At 39.2% G+C, this 18023-nt stretch overlaps 1 protein-coding gene across 1 annotated transcript; it reads left to right on the top strand.

Annotated features, from left to right (window-relative positions):
- The first annotated feature begins 5589 nt into the window (after window positions 1-5589).
- LOC117990086 (cytochrome P450 6k1-like) lies at window positions 5590-12241 on the top strand. The gene is made up of 9 exons (XM_034977533.2): window positions 5590-5936; window positions 6570-6770; window positions 7318-7464; window positions 7657-7841; window positions 8670-8824; window positions 9606-9724; window positions 10050-10155; window positions 11063-11311; window positions 12014-12241. The coding sequence occupies exons 1-9, from the start codon at window positions 5778-5780 to the stop codon at window positions 12184-12186; spliced, it is 1494 nt and encodes a 497-aa protein (XP_034833424.1). The 5' UTR covers window positions 5590-5777; the 3' UTR covers window positions 12187-12241.
- The last annotated feature ends 5782 nt before the right edge of the window (window positions 12242-18023 follow it).

Below are 18023 nucleotides of genomic sequence, written 5' to 3' on the forward strand. Positions count from 1 at the left end.
TCTGAGTTATGTGTGTTTTAAGTAATTAAATATCACTTGCTTTAACGGTGAAGGAAAACATCGTGGGGAAACCTGCACACCTGAGAGTTCTCCATAATGTTCTCAAAGGTGTGTGAAGTCTAGTGTCTACCAATCCGCACATGGCCAGCGTGGTAGACTATGGCCAAAACCCTTCTTACTCTGAGAGGAGACCCGTGCTCTGTAGTGAGCCGGCGATGGGTTGATCATGATGATGGTGATGTAAATAGTGGATACACACCAATAAGAAAAACCGGTCGAAGGGTTCGCTGCCGGCCTTTCAGGATTTTGTTGGTCTGCCCCTTGAATAACCCCACGTTGTAATCGAATGCTGATGATGAATTATTGTCTGTCGCTGTCGCGTAGCTCAAAGTTTTTAGTGTCGTGTCTGGTCGCAAAATCTACGTTCAGAGTAGGTAAGTCAACCATCTTGAACTATTGCCATAATCACAAACGTAAACTCGCCGGGACTTGAAAAATGTGTGCATTTTCAATTCGCCCCTCGCTTGACAAATAACACTCGAACGTGGGCTTTAGGAAATCGCGTACAATTGCGACCGCCATCCGTCACGGGCCCGGATTCGATTACCGACTAACAACGCGATTAATATACCTACTGACGGCTTAACGAATTAGCATTTTTCAAGTAATTTGGTTCAAACTCTACGTTTCACGTCTTTTCTGAGTGGAAACGGTGGTAAAGTCGCAAGTTGACGTATTAGTACGTAATTTTTAGGGTTCCGTACCTCAAAAGGATAAACCCTTATAGGATCACTTCGTTGTCTGTCTGTCTGTCCGTTGGTCGTGTCAGTCAAGAAAACATATGACCTAGAATCTTGAAATTTGCCACGTAGGTAGGTCTTATGGCACAAGTAAAGAAATAAATCCGAAAACCGTGAAATTGTCGTTACATAACAAAAATAAAATGTGCTCCTGAACAAATAATATTTATAAACAACATAAACAAATAATAATATTTTACAACAATAACAGTTATTTTAATAATTTTTGTAACAATATAAACAAATAATATCCCCGATGACCTGAAGAAGGTGGTGGGGAGCGGGTGGATGAGGAAGGCTGAGGACTGTGTTTGGTGGCGCGCTCTTGGAAAGGCCTATGTCCAGCAGTGGACGCAAACAGGCTGATGGATGGATGGATGGATGGAAACAAATAATAATATTTTCAATTTTCAAAGTAAGATAACTATAGTTATCAAGTTTAAGTGGGGTATCATAATATTATGAAAAGGGCTTTACCGGTACATTGTAAAACAGATTTTTATAGGGCTGGGTATGCAGATAGCTATTATGACGAAGACATCCGCTAAGAAAGAATTTTGGAAAGTTCAACACCTAGGAGGGTAAAATAGGGGTTCAAAATTTGTGGTAGTCATGGATGATATCACGGGCAAAAGTTAGCTATATCCAAAACTAGCTGATGCCGGCGACTTCGTCCGCGAGGAATTAGGTTTTTTAAATCCCGTGGGAACTCTTTGATTTTCCGGTATAAAAAGTAGCCCATGTCACTTTCCAGGTCTTTATCTATACCCATGCAAAAAAACATGTTGACCCGTTGTACCGTTGCGACGTGATAGAAGGACAAACCAACAAACACATTTTCGCAGTTATAATAAAAAGGTACTGATAATAAGGGTACCTACCTACTGATTGCTGGATTGCGTTTAATGAACCCCTTTAATAAGTGTTTGACTAAAGTGTAATGAGGTCACCTGTACTTACAGTTAATTAGAAAGTTAGCTGAAGGTCAATTCAGCTAAGAATTTAAGATTTGGGTCGGAGTAAATCCGACAAACTTTCCTAATTGGGAAGACGCTAGCACGGCCCGAGTGATCGTAGCAAATTATGTTTGCGTAAAATGTTACTTATTAGTTACAAAACTACATAGAGCTATTTCTAGTGCTACATCATCATGATCAACCCATCGCCGGCTCACTACAGAGCACGGATCTCCGCTAAGTGTGAGAAGAGTTCATGATTCTAGGTCAACGGGAAGTACCCTATAGGTTTTCGTGACAGACACGACAGACAGACAGATAGACAGACAACGAAGTGATCCTATAAGCGTTCCTTTTTCCTTATGAGGTACGGAACTCTAAAAATCAGACCAATCTGTTAGGTACTCCGTTGCGGCGTGATTTTCTTTCACATCACTACCCATATTTATAAAATATGCAAAAGTGTGTTTGTTGGTTTGTCCTTCAATCACGCTGCAACGGAACAGCAGCTCCCCTGATTTTTTGCATGGGTATATGTAGTTGGAAGACCTGGAGAGTGACAGAGACTACTTTTAATTCCAGAAAATTAAAGAGTTCCCACGGGATTTCAATACTTGAATCCACGTGGATCAGCTAGTTTATAATGATCATGATCATGATCAACCCATCGCCGGCTCACTACAGAGCACGGGTCACCTCTCAGAGAAGGGTTTGGCCATAGTCTACCACGCTGCTGGCCAAGTGCGGATTGGTAGACTTCACACTACTTTGAGAACATTATGGAGAACTCTCAGGCATGCAGGTTTCCTCATGATGTTTTCCTTCACCGTAAAAGCAAGTGATATTTAATTACTTAAAACGCACATAACTCTGAAAAGTTAGAGGTGGATTCCCGGGATCGAACCCCCGATCTCCGATTAGAAGGCGGACGTCAACCACTAGGGTATCACAGTTTATAATATGTGTAGTGATATTATGCAAAGGTCTCTTAAACTTGTAACTTGAATGAGGGCCCTCAGGATGCGTGGAGGAATTATGCCCTCTCGCGGGAGGACTTTCATGAACTTTGATTGATCAGAGGAAAAGTTTTGGATTGAGGAAATGTAAAGAAATCAAGTTAATTTGAAGGAGTTGCTCCTACTTTTTTAGCTGCCCCTTCTGTAAAATCAGGAAAAAGTATCTCATTTAGAGACTACAGATGAAGTTATACTCACGCCCCTTCCAGTTTTATTAAACATCGTACCGGAACGCTAAATCGCGTGGAAGGATGGCGTTACCTGTAGGGTGGCCGCTTTTTCTAGTAGGTTAGCTGCGGCCATATAGCCTATCAGACCCCAGAGACAATTTTAGGAATTATTAATTCCCAAAAAGCCCTGCCCAACCGGGAATCAAACCCCACTTATAAGACCACAGTGCTCACCACTAGGACCACTAGGACAAACCCAAATTTTAATTTTAATAAGATATGTACTATAAAAGAAAAAAAAAAAAATCGGTCTAGAAACCTCGAAAAAATCGGTAGACATACATTAAAAAAAAACGAGCCGAGTTGAGAACCCCCTTTTTGGAACTCGGTTAAAAAAGTTGACTTACTGACTGACTGATCTATCAAAGCACAGCTCAAAAGGACGGATCGGACTGAAAGGCATGCAGATACTTAACTATTATGATGTAGACATCCGCTAAGAAAGCCTTTTTGAAAATTCAACGCCTACGACGGGCTAAATAGGGGTTTGAAAGTATAGTCGCGGGCAGTGGCGTGCACAGGATTTCATGCCAGGGTATGCATTTAGGTATGAACTTATTTTCCGGCAGGTTTTAATGAAAAATAAGCATTGATTTATTACAACGAGGGTAAGAAGTGCGTTTATGCCTCTATCAGCTGCACGCCACTGGTCGCGGGCATAAGCTAGTTAAAAATACGTCATTATAAAATGCCATTATGCATACTGCAGTTCATTTTAATACAGTACCCGTCTCCCCACTAATTTGAACTCTAAGTACAGCGTCGAACTTTCCAGAAAATTAACATTTTCAATGCAAAATGATGTCTTCGGCGGTTCGTGGCACAAACTGCGGCGGTTATGCAAAAATTACTGAACACATAAGTAGTGTACTTACTCTTGAGTCTTGCTAGTTAGCGGAACTGCCGAATGATGTAAAATTCACCGCCATTTTAAACTTTTAAGAGACATTTAAAGAGAAACATTATGGCTTGTATAGTTAGTGAATATATTACAACTAGCTTATGCTCGCGACTTCGTTGCCGTTTGCCGTTTTCAGCTGTTTCTGCTGCGGCTCCCGGTCTTGATGCTGTCTCCCTGATATGACACGGGGCCAATGTGTCAACGCACGTTGCGTCCCACATTAGCGCCCGTCCCCGTTCCCAGGGAACCATCAACCAGCTATAGGTACAATATCACATGGTTAGTTATATCTACCTATGTGATATTGTAGTGAGGCAGAGTATAAGTATGGTGCGCGACAGGTCGAGATGACAATCGGGGAATGAGTCGGGGAATGCGTTCCCTCCTCAATTACCATCTCCACCTATCGCGTACTATACCTAGGTACCTACATAGGTAGTTTTGCTCATTTGAAATCCTAAACTACTCGTAAAACGGATTTAGGTAAAACCTAAATACAAATATAATATAATAAATATAATATAATATATAAATATAATATATAATATAATATAGTATGAATGAGGTCGATGAACTTTGTCAGCCCTAGCAGAGACTACGGTCTATTTGGGCTGCAAACTGCCAACGCCCAGTCTCGGCTTTTTATCTAGTGCTTTGGTCTAAAAGTGTGGTGTAAATTGTTCACTTTTCGTTTTGTCTAAATAAAAAAAAAACTAAGTACCTACATTGAGAGCTAGCGCGCACCACGCGCACGGTGCGAATAGTTACGGTGCGTTTCAAAATCCGTAAATTTGGAAAATCTATCAAAATCCGGTGCGGAATTAATTCCGCAATGCGAGCGCTTCTATGTAGTTCTATAGTTCACAGATTTTGCGAGAAAAAGTTCCATTCATACCTACTCATTCTATCTATTCCCTAAGTAGGTACCTAATGATATTTATACACTAGCTGATGCCCGCGACTTTGTTGCGAAAAATCAAGTCGATCCGTTGCTCCGTTGCGCACTAAGGAAGGATTTTGAAAAACTCCAACAAGTTAATAGGAGTTTGGATCCAGGCAAACGAAGTCGCGGAAAACAGCTATAGTTTCTAATTCAGAGTGAGTGGGCTCCTAGATTAATAGTCAATTACCTTTTGGACCGGAACGGAGGCTTTTATTGGGCGTTGTTTGTTTTCCGGCACAATGGGGGGCGGGCGGGCGGGGCGACCATTGTGCTTGGAAATATTTAATTAAACGGCCCACCTAACATTTGATGTGGAATGTTGTTAACAAATTGTTTTATTATAATATTATATCTATTTTCGGTTCCATAATCCGGAAGTACGGCGAACACGTTAAGCTGTCAGTCCCGGTATAATTTAATATCTAGATAGTATTTTTTTTAGGGTTCCGTACCGCAAAAGGAAGCCTCCGTCCGTACCTCTGTCTGTCTGTCGGTCTGTCAAGAAACCCGAAAACCGTGAATTTGTGATTACATCACAAAAAAAAAATGTGTTCATGAACAAATAATTGGTATTGTCAACTTTCAAAGTAAGACTAATATACCAAGTGGGGTATCACATGAAAGGGCTTCACCTGTGCATTCTAAAACAGATTTTAAATTTTTGTTTTGTTGAGAAAAGTCCTAGAACTCACAATTAGTACATAAGCGAACTTAAAATAAAAAAAAAACAGCTATACATATTAATTTACCCCCAAAGGTCAGTTTGACGACGCAATAAAATACAATTAACCTAAGTTGTATGATAAGAGATAAGGAACGTTTACGTTTCGACCATTCAGTGTTCATCAGAGAGTTTAATGATGAACGTAGCATTTTGATTTTGTTATAAGTACATTATTTTAAAACTTGTAAATTTAGTTAGGATAACAGTATGCTTTATTACATTTTAGCAGCTATCGTCGCGTGTGCTGTGACCTGGGTGTACCAGCGGTGGTTGAAAGTCAGAAACTTTTGGGCGGCGCGTGGCGTGCCGCACTCACCACCAAGCCCAATATTGGGCAGTTTGACCTTCCTGCAGAAACTCAATATAGTAAGGACATCTAAAATTAAAATTCTTCTAAAAAAACCGGCCAAGTACGAGTCAGACTCGCGCACTGAGGGTTCCGTATTACATTCGTATCTTTTCGACATTTTGCACGATAATTCAAAAACTATTAAGCATAAAAATAAATAAAAACCTGTTTTAGAATGCACAGGTGAACAGACCTTTCATACGATACTCCACTTGATATACTTAGTTATCTTACTTTGAAAATTGGAAATACTAATTATTCGGTCGGTTATTAAGCATACAAATAAATAAAAATCTGTTTTAGAATGTACAAATAAAGCCCTTTCATATGATACCCCACTTGGTATAGTTTTCTTACTTAGAAAATTGAAAATACTAATTATTTGTTCATGAACACATTTTAATTTTTTCCTGTGTGATGTAACCACAAATTCACGGTTTTCGGATTTATTCCTTTACTTGGTAGACTATGGCCAAAACCCTTTTCATGCTGAGAGCCTGAGAGGAGACCCGTCTTCTGTAGTGATGGGTTGATCATGATGAGTAGGTACCTACTCATCATGATCAACCCATATAATGTACCTATTAATTTAACTTATGTGATTTTTATATTATAAAGTCTGGTGTCTATATTATAAAGGTGTTTTTAAGGGATTGTGGATGCGTCAGATGAACGAAGACTTCAGGACCCCCTACATCGGCATCTGGCTGTTCTGGAGACCAGCTCTCATCATCAACTCGCCGGAGATCGCTCGTCGGGTGCTGACGAAGGATTTCGGCAGCTTCAGGAACAGATTTGTGGCATCTGGCGATAGTGATCCTATTGGGAAACGGAATTTGTTCATGTCTAAAGTAAGTAAGAATACTTTAATTCCATTAATGTAACAATTAGTTCAAGAGGAACAGTCAACATCATCACCATGAACAACCATCCATGGTGGATGGTTGTTCATGGTGATCTCCTCTCAGAACGAGTAAATCTTAGGCCATAATCAGCCACGCTGGCAAGTACGGATTGGCAGATTTCCTTCTCTTTGGGGAGAGATGGGGTTATAGGGGCTTCTACGCACTTTAATCCCCTGGCTAACCTCAGCGAATATTAAGAGGCTCCTGGAATTCTGAAGAACGCTATGCCCATTAGGCTCAGCCTGGAGGATGTACCTACAGTACGCGACAAAAAGTAATGTACATAGACCTTTAGAAGCAGATAACAGATTTGTAGAGCGTTGTCTCTGTCATTGAGACCGATAAAACGTCATATAGGTATGAATGACAGAGACGCTCGCGATTCCGCTCAGCGGCCTCCTCCTTGTGCATTACTGTTTCGCAGAAAGTTTCCCTACCATGAAATAAATAATATCATTTTGATTTTAATGAATACTGAAATAACTTTGTTAAGGAGCCCGAATGGTCACCTTTACGCAAACGTCTGACCGGTGCCTTCACAGCAGCCAAACTCAGAAACTCACAAAACTTTATTCGCTCCAAGTCTAAGGAATTCGTCCAGAGAATCCAGAAGGAACGAAACACCAAGATATGTCTAAAGGTATATAGTATCCTCTTGAGCGTTCTTCATTTAGCATTTTTATTTTTTATTTTTAAACTCTTTATCTAAATATATAAAAGGGAAAGGTGACTGAAATTCAGAAGACGCAGATTCTAATTCTGCCGGTTCCGCAATTTTTGATATGTATTTAAAGTTATTTAGAGAGAGGGTTGTCTGTATATCTATTTTCAGTCATTACTCGTGGACTATACAACGGACGTGATTGGCACATCGGCCTATGGGGTAGCCTGCAACGGCACGCTGACTGGCAAAGACCACATTAGGTCGGCTGCTGATGCCTTCATGGAGTACAGTCCCCTCAGAGGTCTGGGGAATTCCTGTTTTTTCTTTTTCCCCGAATTGGTTGATGTTTTTCGGTAAGCATTGCATTTATTTTTAACCGACTTCAAAAAAAGGAGGAGGTTCTCAATTCGTCGGAATCTTTTTTTTTTTTTTTTTTTTTTTTTTTTTTTTTTGTATGTTCCCCGATTACTCAAAAACGCCTGGACCGATTTTGAAAATTCTTTTTTTGTTTAAAAGGGTATACTTCAAAGTTGGTCCCATTTCAATTTGGTGAAGATCTGATGAACATCTTCGAAGATAGATACTGGAACTCCTCAACGGATAAGAGTAAATTGTTCGCGATCAGTGTAATAGCTTAGTAAACAGTAGATTTTTAACCAGTCATAGCATAATTCCATGGGGCCACTAAAAATTGTGAAATAAAAAATTTTTACAAAAAAAATAAAAACCGACTTCGTTACATAAACACTAAAAATTGAAAAATAATTTAATTTATTACCGAATATATTATGTATACAAGAGTTAATATAGTTCCATAATAATACTTTTTGGTGCCGGTGCCAATTAGCTTTAGCTGCGCGAATCGTCTATCGATCGATCGTAAATCGAAAATTAAATTATTTTTCAATTTTTAGTGTTTATGTAACGAAGTCGGTTTTTATTAAGAAATGTGACAGCCTAGTGTTTGAGACGTCTATCTCCTTTTTTGGAGTTTACTGTCCCAAGAGAACTCCTGACATTATTTAATAGAAAAGGGTCACTTCTCTCAGCAATGAGGAATGCGACTGTAAATAAAGCTTTAAAAGTAAAGAAAAACATCGTGAGAATCCTGTGCGCCGGACAGTTCTGCATAAATGTTCTCAAAGGTGTGTAAAGTCTGCAAATCCTCATTTTGATTTCAGGTTCAAGTTCTTCCCAAAACCAGCCACAGACAACCTCAGAAAGATCTTCAATGCTGCAGCAGCACAGCGTGAAGGTAGTGGCACTGTAGGGGAGACCGGAGATCTGTTCGACGCTTTGTTGAAACTGAGGAAGGAGAACACAGCCAATAATGAGGGTAAATCTATATAACTAGTGGTTCGCCCCGAACGAATACCTCGCGCTATCCCATAATTCCATTATCCCATAACAGCGGCATCTAGTTACATTATTGTGAAGTTATGTTTAAAATACTGATGCCCATCAGTACCCTTATTATAAATGCGAAAGTGTGTTTGTTTGTTGGTTTGTCCTTCAATCACGTTGCAACGGTGCAACGGGTTGACGTGATTTTTTGCATGGGTATATATAAATACCTGGAGAGTGACATAGGTTACTTTGTATCCCGGAAAATCAAAGAGTTCCCATGGGGTTTTAAAAAAACGTAATTCCACGCGGACGAAGTCGCGGGCATCAGCTAGTTAAAAATAAATAATCTGCATCGGCATCTTTACACCAAATTCCTAAGGCTGGAGAAGGTGAGCATAATGCCCCCTTCTACTATTTTCTTCTGCGGAGCGGCACCCTGCTTCAGTTATGTATATATCTAACAGTTTTACAGAAGACCATTGCGCTATAACTCGTCTCACTACCGAGCATGTCAGCTATACATGACCTGCTTACTTTGGTATCCTAAATACAATACACCGCAATTGGCGGTGTTCCCATTTGATTACAACATGGGGTTAGTCAAGAGGCGGACCAACAAATTCCTGAAAGGCCGGCAATCGCCAGTTCCTCTGGTACTGCAATTGTTCATGGGCGGCGGTAATCACTTAACATCAGGTGACCCGCGTGCTCGTTTCCACGCTATTTTGATTTAAAAAAAACAATAAAAACTAAGAGATAATTGGTTACAGGTTATTCAGAAGATACTATAATTGCGCAGGCATCGATTTTCCTGTTAGTTGGAGGCGAAACGACTGGATCTTTGCTGACGTTTATATTATACGAACTAGCCTTCCAACAAGATATACAGGTAATAATCAGTATTGACAATTAACATATCTATGTATATATATAAAATTCAAAGTCCTGACTCACTGACAGTCTGAAATTTGTCGCATGGTGGATGACGTAACCTTTTGATAGAAATAATAAATTCAATCATTTATAAGTCCCGCAAATTGCTATTGCGCTGGAACCATGTCTCATTAACATCGAAATGACGTCATTTTGATGTCAGCCGAAATAAAAATATACCTACCATCAGCTCGAAACTTCAGTCTAGTTCTGACGTCACTAAAATGGCGGCCACGTGCATTAGCAATTTGTGGGACTTATACCCTACGTATCGTTTTTAGCAAAAACTGTACGAAGAACTTGCTGAAGCCACAAAACGTAATGGAAGCGATGATTTTACTGCAGAACAGTTGGCAGACATGATTTATCTCAATTGTGTTATCAAAGGTAATTAATTATTTTTAAAAATGTTTTAATGCAAAATTATTGCCATTTTTATCTGTCATGGGGTCGCAAGTTCAAATCCTGGTTAGGTCACCTTGGATAATTTAAAATCTAGCTTTCTCTCACGACTTGTTCCCGTGAATTTAGGTTTTCAAATATCTCATTTTCTTTCATTTTTCAAGTCTTGTTTTTCTGGAATTAAAAGTTGCCTAAATTACTCCTTGTATTCTTATTGCCAACGACACTTGTCATTTCAGTTCAAAATCGATTCAGTTGTTTCGAAGATTAGCTGTAACAAACAAACAGATAGAAAATATTGTGGTTTAAATGCTATTATAAGATTTAGATAAATAAACACTTCGATTCTACTATAGTAAAACATAAACGTGGAAACAGACTTTTATATTTCCGTACCTCAAAGGTAACCCGTAACCAACGGAACCCTATTACTAAGCTTTGCTGTCCGTCCGTCCGTCTGTCAACCGGCTGCATCTCGTGAACCTTAATCGGTAGAGACTAGAGAGTTGAAATTTTCACATATTTCTACTAGCTGATGCCCGCGACTTCATCCGCGTGGAATAAGGTTTTTAAAAATATCGTGGGGACTCTTTGATTTTCCGGGATAAAAGGAGCCTATGTCACTCTCCAGGTCTTTATCTATACCTACTCATGTAAAAAATCACGTCAATCCGTTGCACCGTTGCGACGTGATTGAAGGACAAACCAACAAACATACAAACACACTTTCGCATTTATAATAAGGGTTGCCACCATGACAACAAATAATAAAAAATTTAAAATGGCTGTCATAAAAATTTAAAATAATTATAAAATATTATTTCTTTTATGATGGCACGGAACCTTTAGTCTTCGAATCCAACTCACACTTGACCGATTTTTTTCATTACAGAGGCTCTTCGAAAACATGCCGTGATGGGGTGGTTGGACAGGGTCGCCACAACAGACTACCAGATTGACGACAAGCTGACTATCAAAGCTGGCACCCCTGTCTACATCAACGCGATGGGCATGCACTACAACCCCGACTACTTCCCCAATCCGAAGAAGTTTGATCCTGACAGATTTCTACCAGAAAACGAGAAGGATATAAAGCCTTACACTTTTATGCCGTTTGGTGAAGGTCCAAGGAATTGCATCGGTAAATAACATCTTTTAATGTATATAACGGGTACATACCACGATTAATTTTTGTTTTTATTTGTCGATATTTCAACCCAATAGCACGGGTCGTGGTCACGACGGGACTGCGGTTTTATCCCGGAAAATCCAAGAGTTCCCACGGGATTTTTAAAAACCTAAATCCACGAGAACTTAGTCGTGGGCATCAGCTAGTTAGCTAGTTAGCTAGTTAGCTATAATTGGCCTCATTAGTAAGGCTAAAAATTGGTACGAATGTTGGGAACATCAGTAAAAAAAAAAAAAAAAACAGTATAAATCGATGGGGACTTTTCACAATTCATTTATATAGGTATTGGTGTTTTTTTTAATTTATAGACTAGCGCTTAGCTGCAATCAGGCCTGGGTGGCAAGTGATGATGCAGCCTAAGATGGAGCGCGCTTGCCTAGAAGATGCCTATTCACTCTTGACTTGAAGGTACCCATATTATAATTGGAGGGGAAACCCAACTGATCCCAACACTCGTACCAATTTTTAGCCCTATGCGAATTATTGTAACTTTGAATGTATATTATGACTGGACTAAGTATAATAATATAATTTATATCCCGTAGAGTGAAATATAAACTTTTATAAGTTTAACTAATCTTTTTTTGTTTTTTTTAAGAATATTAATTACTAGAAGAATTTAAGAATAATAATAATATTCACTTTGCTTTTCAGGTCAAAGGTTTGCCTACATGTCAGTGCGTTACGCAGTAGTTGCCGTGTTTCTGAATTACAAAGTTCTACCCTTACCTAACACGCCGAAGCCCGACGACGTTGTTATTGAGAAGACAGGATTGTTCTACAGTCCCGGGGAAAAACTTCATGTTGAATTTGTACCTAGAAATTAGGAATTACTATTATTGATGGAAATTGGAAATTAAATAATTTATTTTTGTATTAGTGGATTTTGGTTTCTTGAAAATCCCGTAGGAACTCTTTAATTTTCCGGGATAAAAGTAGTTTATGTCCTTTCCCGGGATGTTAGCTAACTCTGTACCAAATTTCATCAACAACGGTTTAACTGTTGGGACGGGAAAAGCTAGCAGACAGACATGCAGACACACTTTCGCATTGTTAATATTAGTAATGGATATGATAAATGCAATATGGTGGGTACAGAAAGAGAAGGGTTTTGGCCATAGTCGATCATGCGCCATAGGCCATAGGCCAAGTGCGGATTGGTGGACTCAATGTAAAGAAAAAAACATAATAAACCTAGCACAAGCTTTACGCTTAATTGGAGGGGAAAGGAGAATATTAGTCAGCAATTAACTTGGCTAATATTCTTTTAAAAATATTTTTTTTTAAAGTTTAAGGGTGTTTGGCAGGGGGTTGCCACGATACTGTCTGACAATGCATGACGTCATTTCTACTAAGTATTCCAAAAAAAAAATACACTTTAAAATATGACGTAAGATATTTACCCCTTTGTTGCCTGTTATATCCCAAAGCCACCATGTTCCAAGCTTCATAGTCGCTGATTGTTCTTCCCTGTGTTAGGGACAATACACGGAGAAACTTTCAGCTTTTATAAAATTACGAAGGTCTGGCCCTCGTGGGCTCTTAGTCCATTAAGTATAGAAGTCAGTCCGATGTAGTTTTTTTTTTTAAAGAATATTAGCCCTGTTAATTATGACTAATATTCCCCCTTTCCCCTCCAATTAAGCGAAAATCTTGAGTGGGTTCGACAATATTGCAATGGGTGGGGTTTGAACCGGCGACCTCGGACTTCAGTCCGATCCTTAAACGTTGAGCTATTGAGGCTCTAAATTAGCTAGAAACTCTAGATTAGCTAGAAAGTTGAATAATACTTGTCAAGGCTTGAACTTTAGATCGTTGTGAAGACAAATTAGATTTCTACTCAAAGGAAACTAATTATTTCTTATTTAAGCGAAAAACACTTTGGAAGTCCATTACAACATAGAGTTGGTTTACATTACAACGGAACGACAGCTTTGCCGCAGGCTGGCTATTTGCTTTCTCTTTCTTTTTGGCTTATCTGTCTAATATTGCATGCTGTAGCCGCCTATAATCTAAATATATAAAAGGAAAAGGTGACTGACTGACTAACTAACTGATCTAACAACGCACAGCTCAAACTACTGGACGGATCGGGCTGAAATTTGGCATGCAGATAGCTATTATGACGTGGGCATCCGCTAAGAAAGGATTTTTGAGAATTCATCCCCTAAGGGGGTGAAACAGGGGTTTGAAATTTGTGTTGTCCACGCGGACGAATTCGCGAGCATAAGCTAGTTTGAATTATATAATAACTTAGTACCTAAGATTTGAATACTATAATATTTTTTTAATGATTCTGTTGGTGGTTCAGTAAAAAATAAAAATAAAAATAAAATCGACATACGCAATCTTCCTTCATGACCTTCTTTCTTCTTTTATCCTTGCTATTGACATAATATTATAATGGTGGGGTATTTCCTGGCATAATGATGCATCATAACATCAAGTCAACCCATCTGACTATTCTGAACATTTGTCTTTTCTCTGGTTTCGGCCATAGTCCACCACACACTTACGCACTTGGCCAAATGTCACATGCAAAGTGCGCACTGTTAAAATTCACGCACCCTTCCTATTCGAGGGGTTTGACCTATTTTTAGAAGTTGCATGCGTTTTTTTGCTTTAACGGTAAAGATTGCATGCTAGTGGGCAGAATTTGTCTGTATAAGTCCCGCAAATTGCTATGGCGCTGGTGTCTCATTAACATTGAAACGACGTCATTTTGACGTCAGCCGAAATAAAAATATACCATCAGCTCGAAACTTCAGTCTAGTGCAGACGTCACTAAAATGGCGGCCACGCGCATTAGCAATTTGCGGGACTTATAAGTTTTAGTTTTTGTAACATCTGCACTGTTTAGCCATATGCGCAACAAAGAAATTTGATTTGATTTGAAAAACATTGTGGGAAACCTGCTTGCCTGAGAGTTTTCCATAATATTCTTAATCACTAGGCTATCAACGCTTCTTCGTCGTTCATCCTAACTGTAATTAACTAATGTAAATATGGCTGTTTAAATACACACGTCAACATCATACCAATAATATACATCCGACATATTTATCGGAACGATAAATGTGTCGTTCCGACATAATGTGAACCAGCTCTTAAGGGTGAGTTGAATGAGAAGTGACGCTTCAGATTTCAGTTGGTATTTACTAATTAATTTCTGGACCAATTTACAATATCATGACAACTGTTGTGATGTAAATAGGATAAATTATTATGATTCTGCTTATGGCAATTAACATCAACTAAATCAAATTAAAATCAATTTGCTCATAAATAAAAAAAAACAACGTTTTGATATTATGCTCGGACAAGTATTTAAAAATAAATAGCTGATGCCCGCGACTTCGTCCGCGTGGAATTAGATTTTTAAAAATCCCGTGGGAAGACATAGACATAGACAAGACATAGACATAGGCTACTTTTATCAAGGAAATCAAAGATGATTTCCTTTCTTTCCCACCATGTTCCAAGCTTCATAGTCGCTGATTGTTCTTCCCTGTGTTAGGGACAATACACGGAGAAACTTTCAGCTTTTATAAAATTACGAAGGTCTGGCCCTCGTGGGCTCTTAGTCCATTAAGTATAGAAGTCAGTCCGATGTAGTTTTTTTTTTAAAGAATATTAGCCCTGTTAATTATGACTAATATTCCCCCTTTCCCCTCCAATTAAGCGAAAATCTTGAGTGGGTTCGACAATATTGCAATGGGTGGGGTTTGAACCGGCGACCTCGGACTTCAGTCCGATCCTTAAACGTTGAGCTATTGAGGCTCTAAATTAGCTAGAAACTCTAGATTAGCTAGAAAGTTGAATAATACTTGTCAAGGCTTGAACTTTAGATCGTTGTGAAGACAAATTAGATTTCTACTCAAAGGAAACTAATTATTTCTTATTTAAGCGAAAAACACTTTGGAAGTCCATTACAACATAGAGTTGGTTTACATTACAACGGAACGACAGCTTTGCCGCAGGCTGGCTATTTGCTTTCTCTTTCTTTTTGGCTTATCTGTCTAATATTGCATGCTGTAGCCGCCTATAATCTAAATATATAAAAGGAAAAGGTGACTGACTGACTAACTAACTGATCTAACAACGCACAGCTCAAACTACTGGACGGATCGGGCTGAAATTTGGCATGCAGATAGCTATTATGACGTGGGCATCCGCTAAGAAAGGATTTTTGAGAATTCATCCCCTAAGGGGGTGAAACAGGGGTTTGAAATTTGTGTTGTCCACGCGGACGAATTCGCGAGCATAAGCTAGTTTGAATTATATAATAACTTAGTACCTAAGATTTGAATACTATAATATTTTTTTAATGATTCTGTTGGTGGTTCAGTAAAAAATAAAAATAAAAATAAAATCGACATACGCAATCTTCCTTCATGACCTTCTTTCTTCTTTTATCCTTGCTATTGACATAATATTATAATGGTGGGGTATTTCCTGGCATAATGATGCATCATAACATCAAGTCAACCCATCTGACTATTCTGAACATTTGTCTTTTCTCTGGTTTCGGCCATAGTCCACCACACACTTACGCACTTGGCCAAATGTCACATGCAAAGTGCGCACTGTTAAAATTCACGCACCCTTCCTATTCGAGGGGTTTGACCTATTTTTAGAAGTTGCATGCGTTTTTTTGCTTTAACGGTAAAGATTGCATGCTAGTGGGCAGAATTTGTCTGTATAAGTCCCGCAAATTGCTATGGCGCTGGTGTCTCATTAACATTGAAACGACGTCATTTTGACGTCAGCCGAAATAAAAATATACCATCAGCTCGAAACTTCAGTCTAGTGCAGACGTCACTAAAATGGCGGCCACGCGCATTAGCAATTTGCGGGACTTATAAGTTTTAGTTTTTGTAACATCTGCACTGTTTAGCCATATGCGCAACAAAGAAATTTGATTTGATTTGAAAAACATTGTGGGAAACCTGCTTGCCTGAGAGTTTTCCATAATATTCTTAATCACTAGGCTATCAACGCTTCTTCGTCGTTCATCCTAACTGTAATTAACTAATGTAAATATGGCTGTTTAAATACACACGTCAACATCATACCAATAATATACATCCGACATATTTATCGGAACGATAAATGTGTCGTTCCGACATAATGTGAACCAGCTCTTAAGGGTGAGTTGAATGAGAAGTGACGCTTCAGATTTCAGTTGGTATTTACTAATTAATTTCTGGACCAATTTACAATATCATGACAACTGTTGTGATGTAAATAGGATAAATTATTATGATTCTGCTTATGGCAATTAACATCAACTAAATCAAATTAAAATCAATTTGCTCATAAATAAAAAAAAACAACGTTTTGATATTATGCTCGGACAAGTATTTAAAAATAAATAGCTGATGCCCGCGACTTCGTCCGCGTGGAATTAGATTTTTAAAAATCCCGTGGGAAGACATAGACATAGACAAGACATAGACATAGGCTACTTTTATCAAGGAAATCAAAGATGATTTCCTTGATAAAAGTAGCCTATGTCTATGTCTTTATCTATACCCATGAAAAAAATCACGTCAATCCGTTGCACCGTTGCGACGTGATTGAAGGACAAACCAACAAACAAACACACTTTCACATTTATAATAAGGCTACTGATTAAGTAGGTATAGTACGCGATAGGTAATGGGAATCGGGGAGGGAACGCCCTGTATACCCGCACAGCCTCCGCGCGGACTCCGCACGGGCGAGCGCGGGTGGCGTGCGGGCGTGCGGGCGTGCGGGGCGTCCCCCCACCTCATACTCTGATGGCCAACTCAACCTGTCGCGGACTATATCTAATGTAGTCTGGCGTAAATGTTTTGATTTTTAACCGACTTCCAAAAAGGAGGTGGTTCTCAATTCGGCCCGTTTTTTTTCGACTTTTTTTTAATGTATGTACAGTCAGCAACAAAGCTAGGTATGCACGTGTCCATAGTCACTTATATTAGCGGGTGCAAACCAGCTAGGTTTGCAGTTTGCACCCGCCAGTTGTTGACCCTACATCGATTTTTTGAAATAACAAAATCATTAGGTAAAATTACAGAACAGAACCAACCTACCGAACTGAATTTTAATATTGAAACACATTTTTTTCGTTGATTATAAAACGGTTAAAAATGGTTTGGAAAGCAGATTCTACTGAGAATGGCCGGTAAGAAACTCAGCAGTTGCTTTTTTTTAAATCATAAAATGTTACATTTCAATTTACTTAACCAATTTACTACTGAGTAACCGACATAGCTCAACGGGTTCCGAAGCTGAAGTGGCAATGGGCAGAACCGATACACGTTGAGGTCCCAAGGTGCTGGAATGGCGACCTCGCACCGGAAGACGCAGCACTGGGAGACCCCCACTAGGTGGACGGACGACATCAGACGAGTCGCAGGAAGCCGCTGGATCCAGGCGGTGCAAGACCGTGGCACGTGGAAGTCCCTAAAAGAGACCTAGGCCCAGCAGTGGACAGTGGACGTCTATTGGTTGATGATGATGATGATGATGAATTTACCACACCATCTTGTAGACAAGTAGACAACTGAAAGCTCAGCCGGTTGCGGCCACTTTACGAATATTACTTAACTAGATTATGCTCGCGACTTCATCCGCGTGGACTTAAATTTCAAACCCCTATTTCACCCTCTAGGGGTTA

Source organism: Maniola hyperantus, chromosome 17, assembly GCF_902806685.2.
Source record: "Maniola hyperantus chromosome 17, iAphHyp1.2, whole genome shotgun sequence".
In the NCBI taxonomy this organism is placed as follows: Eukaryota; Metazoa; Arthropoda; class Insecta; order Lepidoptera; family Nymphalidae; genus Maniola; species Maniola hyperantus.

Excerpts from the sequence above, each read along its gene's own strand:
- LOC117990086 (XM_034977533.2), top strand. The coding sequence starts at position 5,778 with ATGCTTTATTACATTTTAGCAGCTATCGTCGCGTGTGCTGTGACCTGG. Across the intron at positions 6,771-7,317 it reads GGAATTTGTTCATGTCTAAA|GAGCCCGAATGGTCACCTTT; the intron begins GTAAGTAAGAAT and ends AACTTTGTTAAG. Across the intron at positions 7,465-7,656 it reads ACACCAAGATATGTCTAAAG|TCATTACTCGTGGACTATAC; the intron begins GTATATAGTATC and ends ATCTATTTTCAG.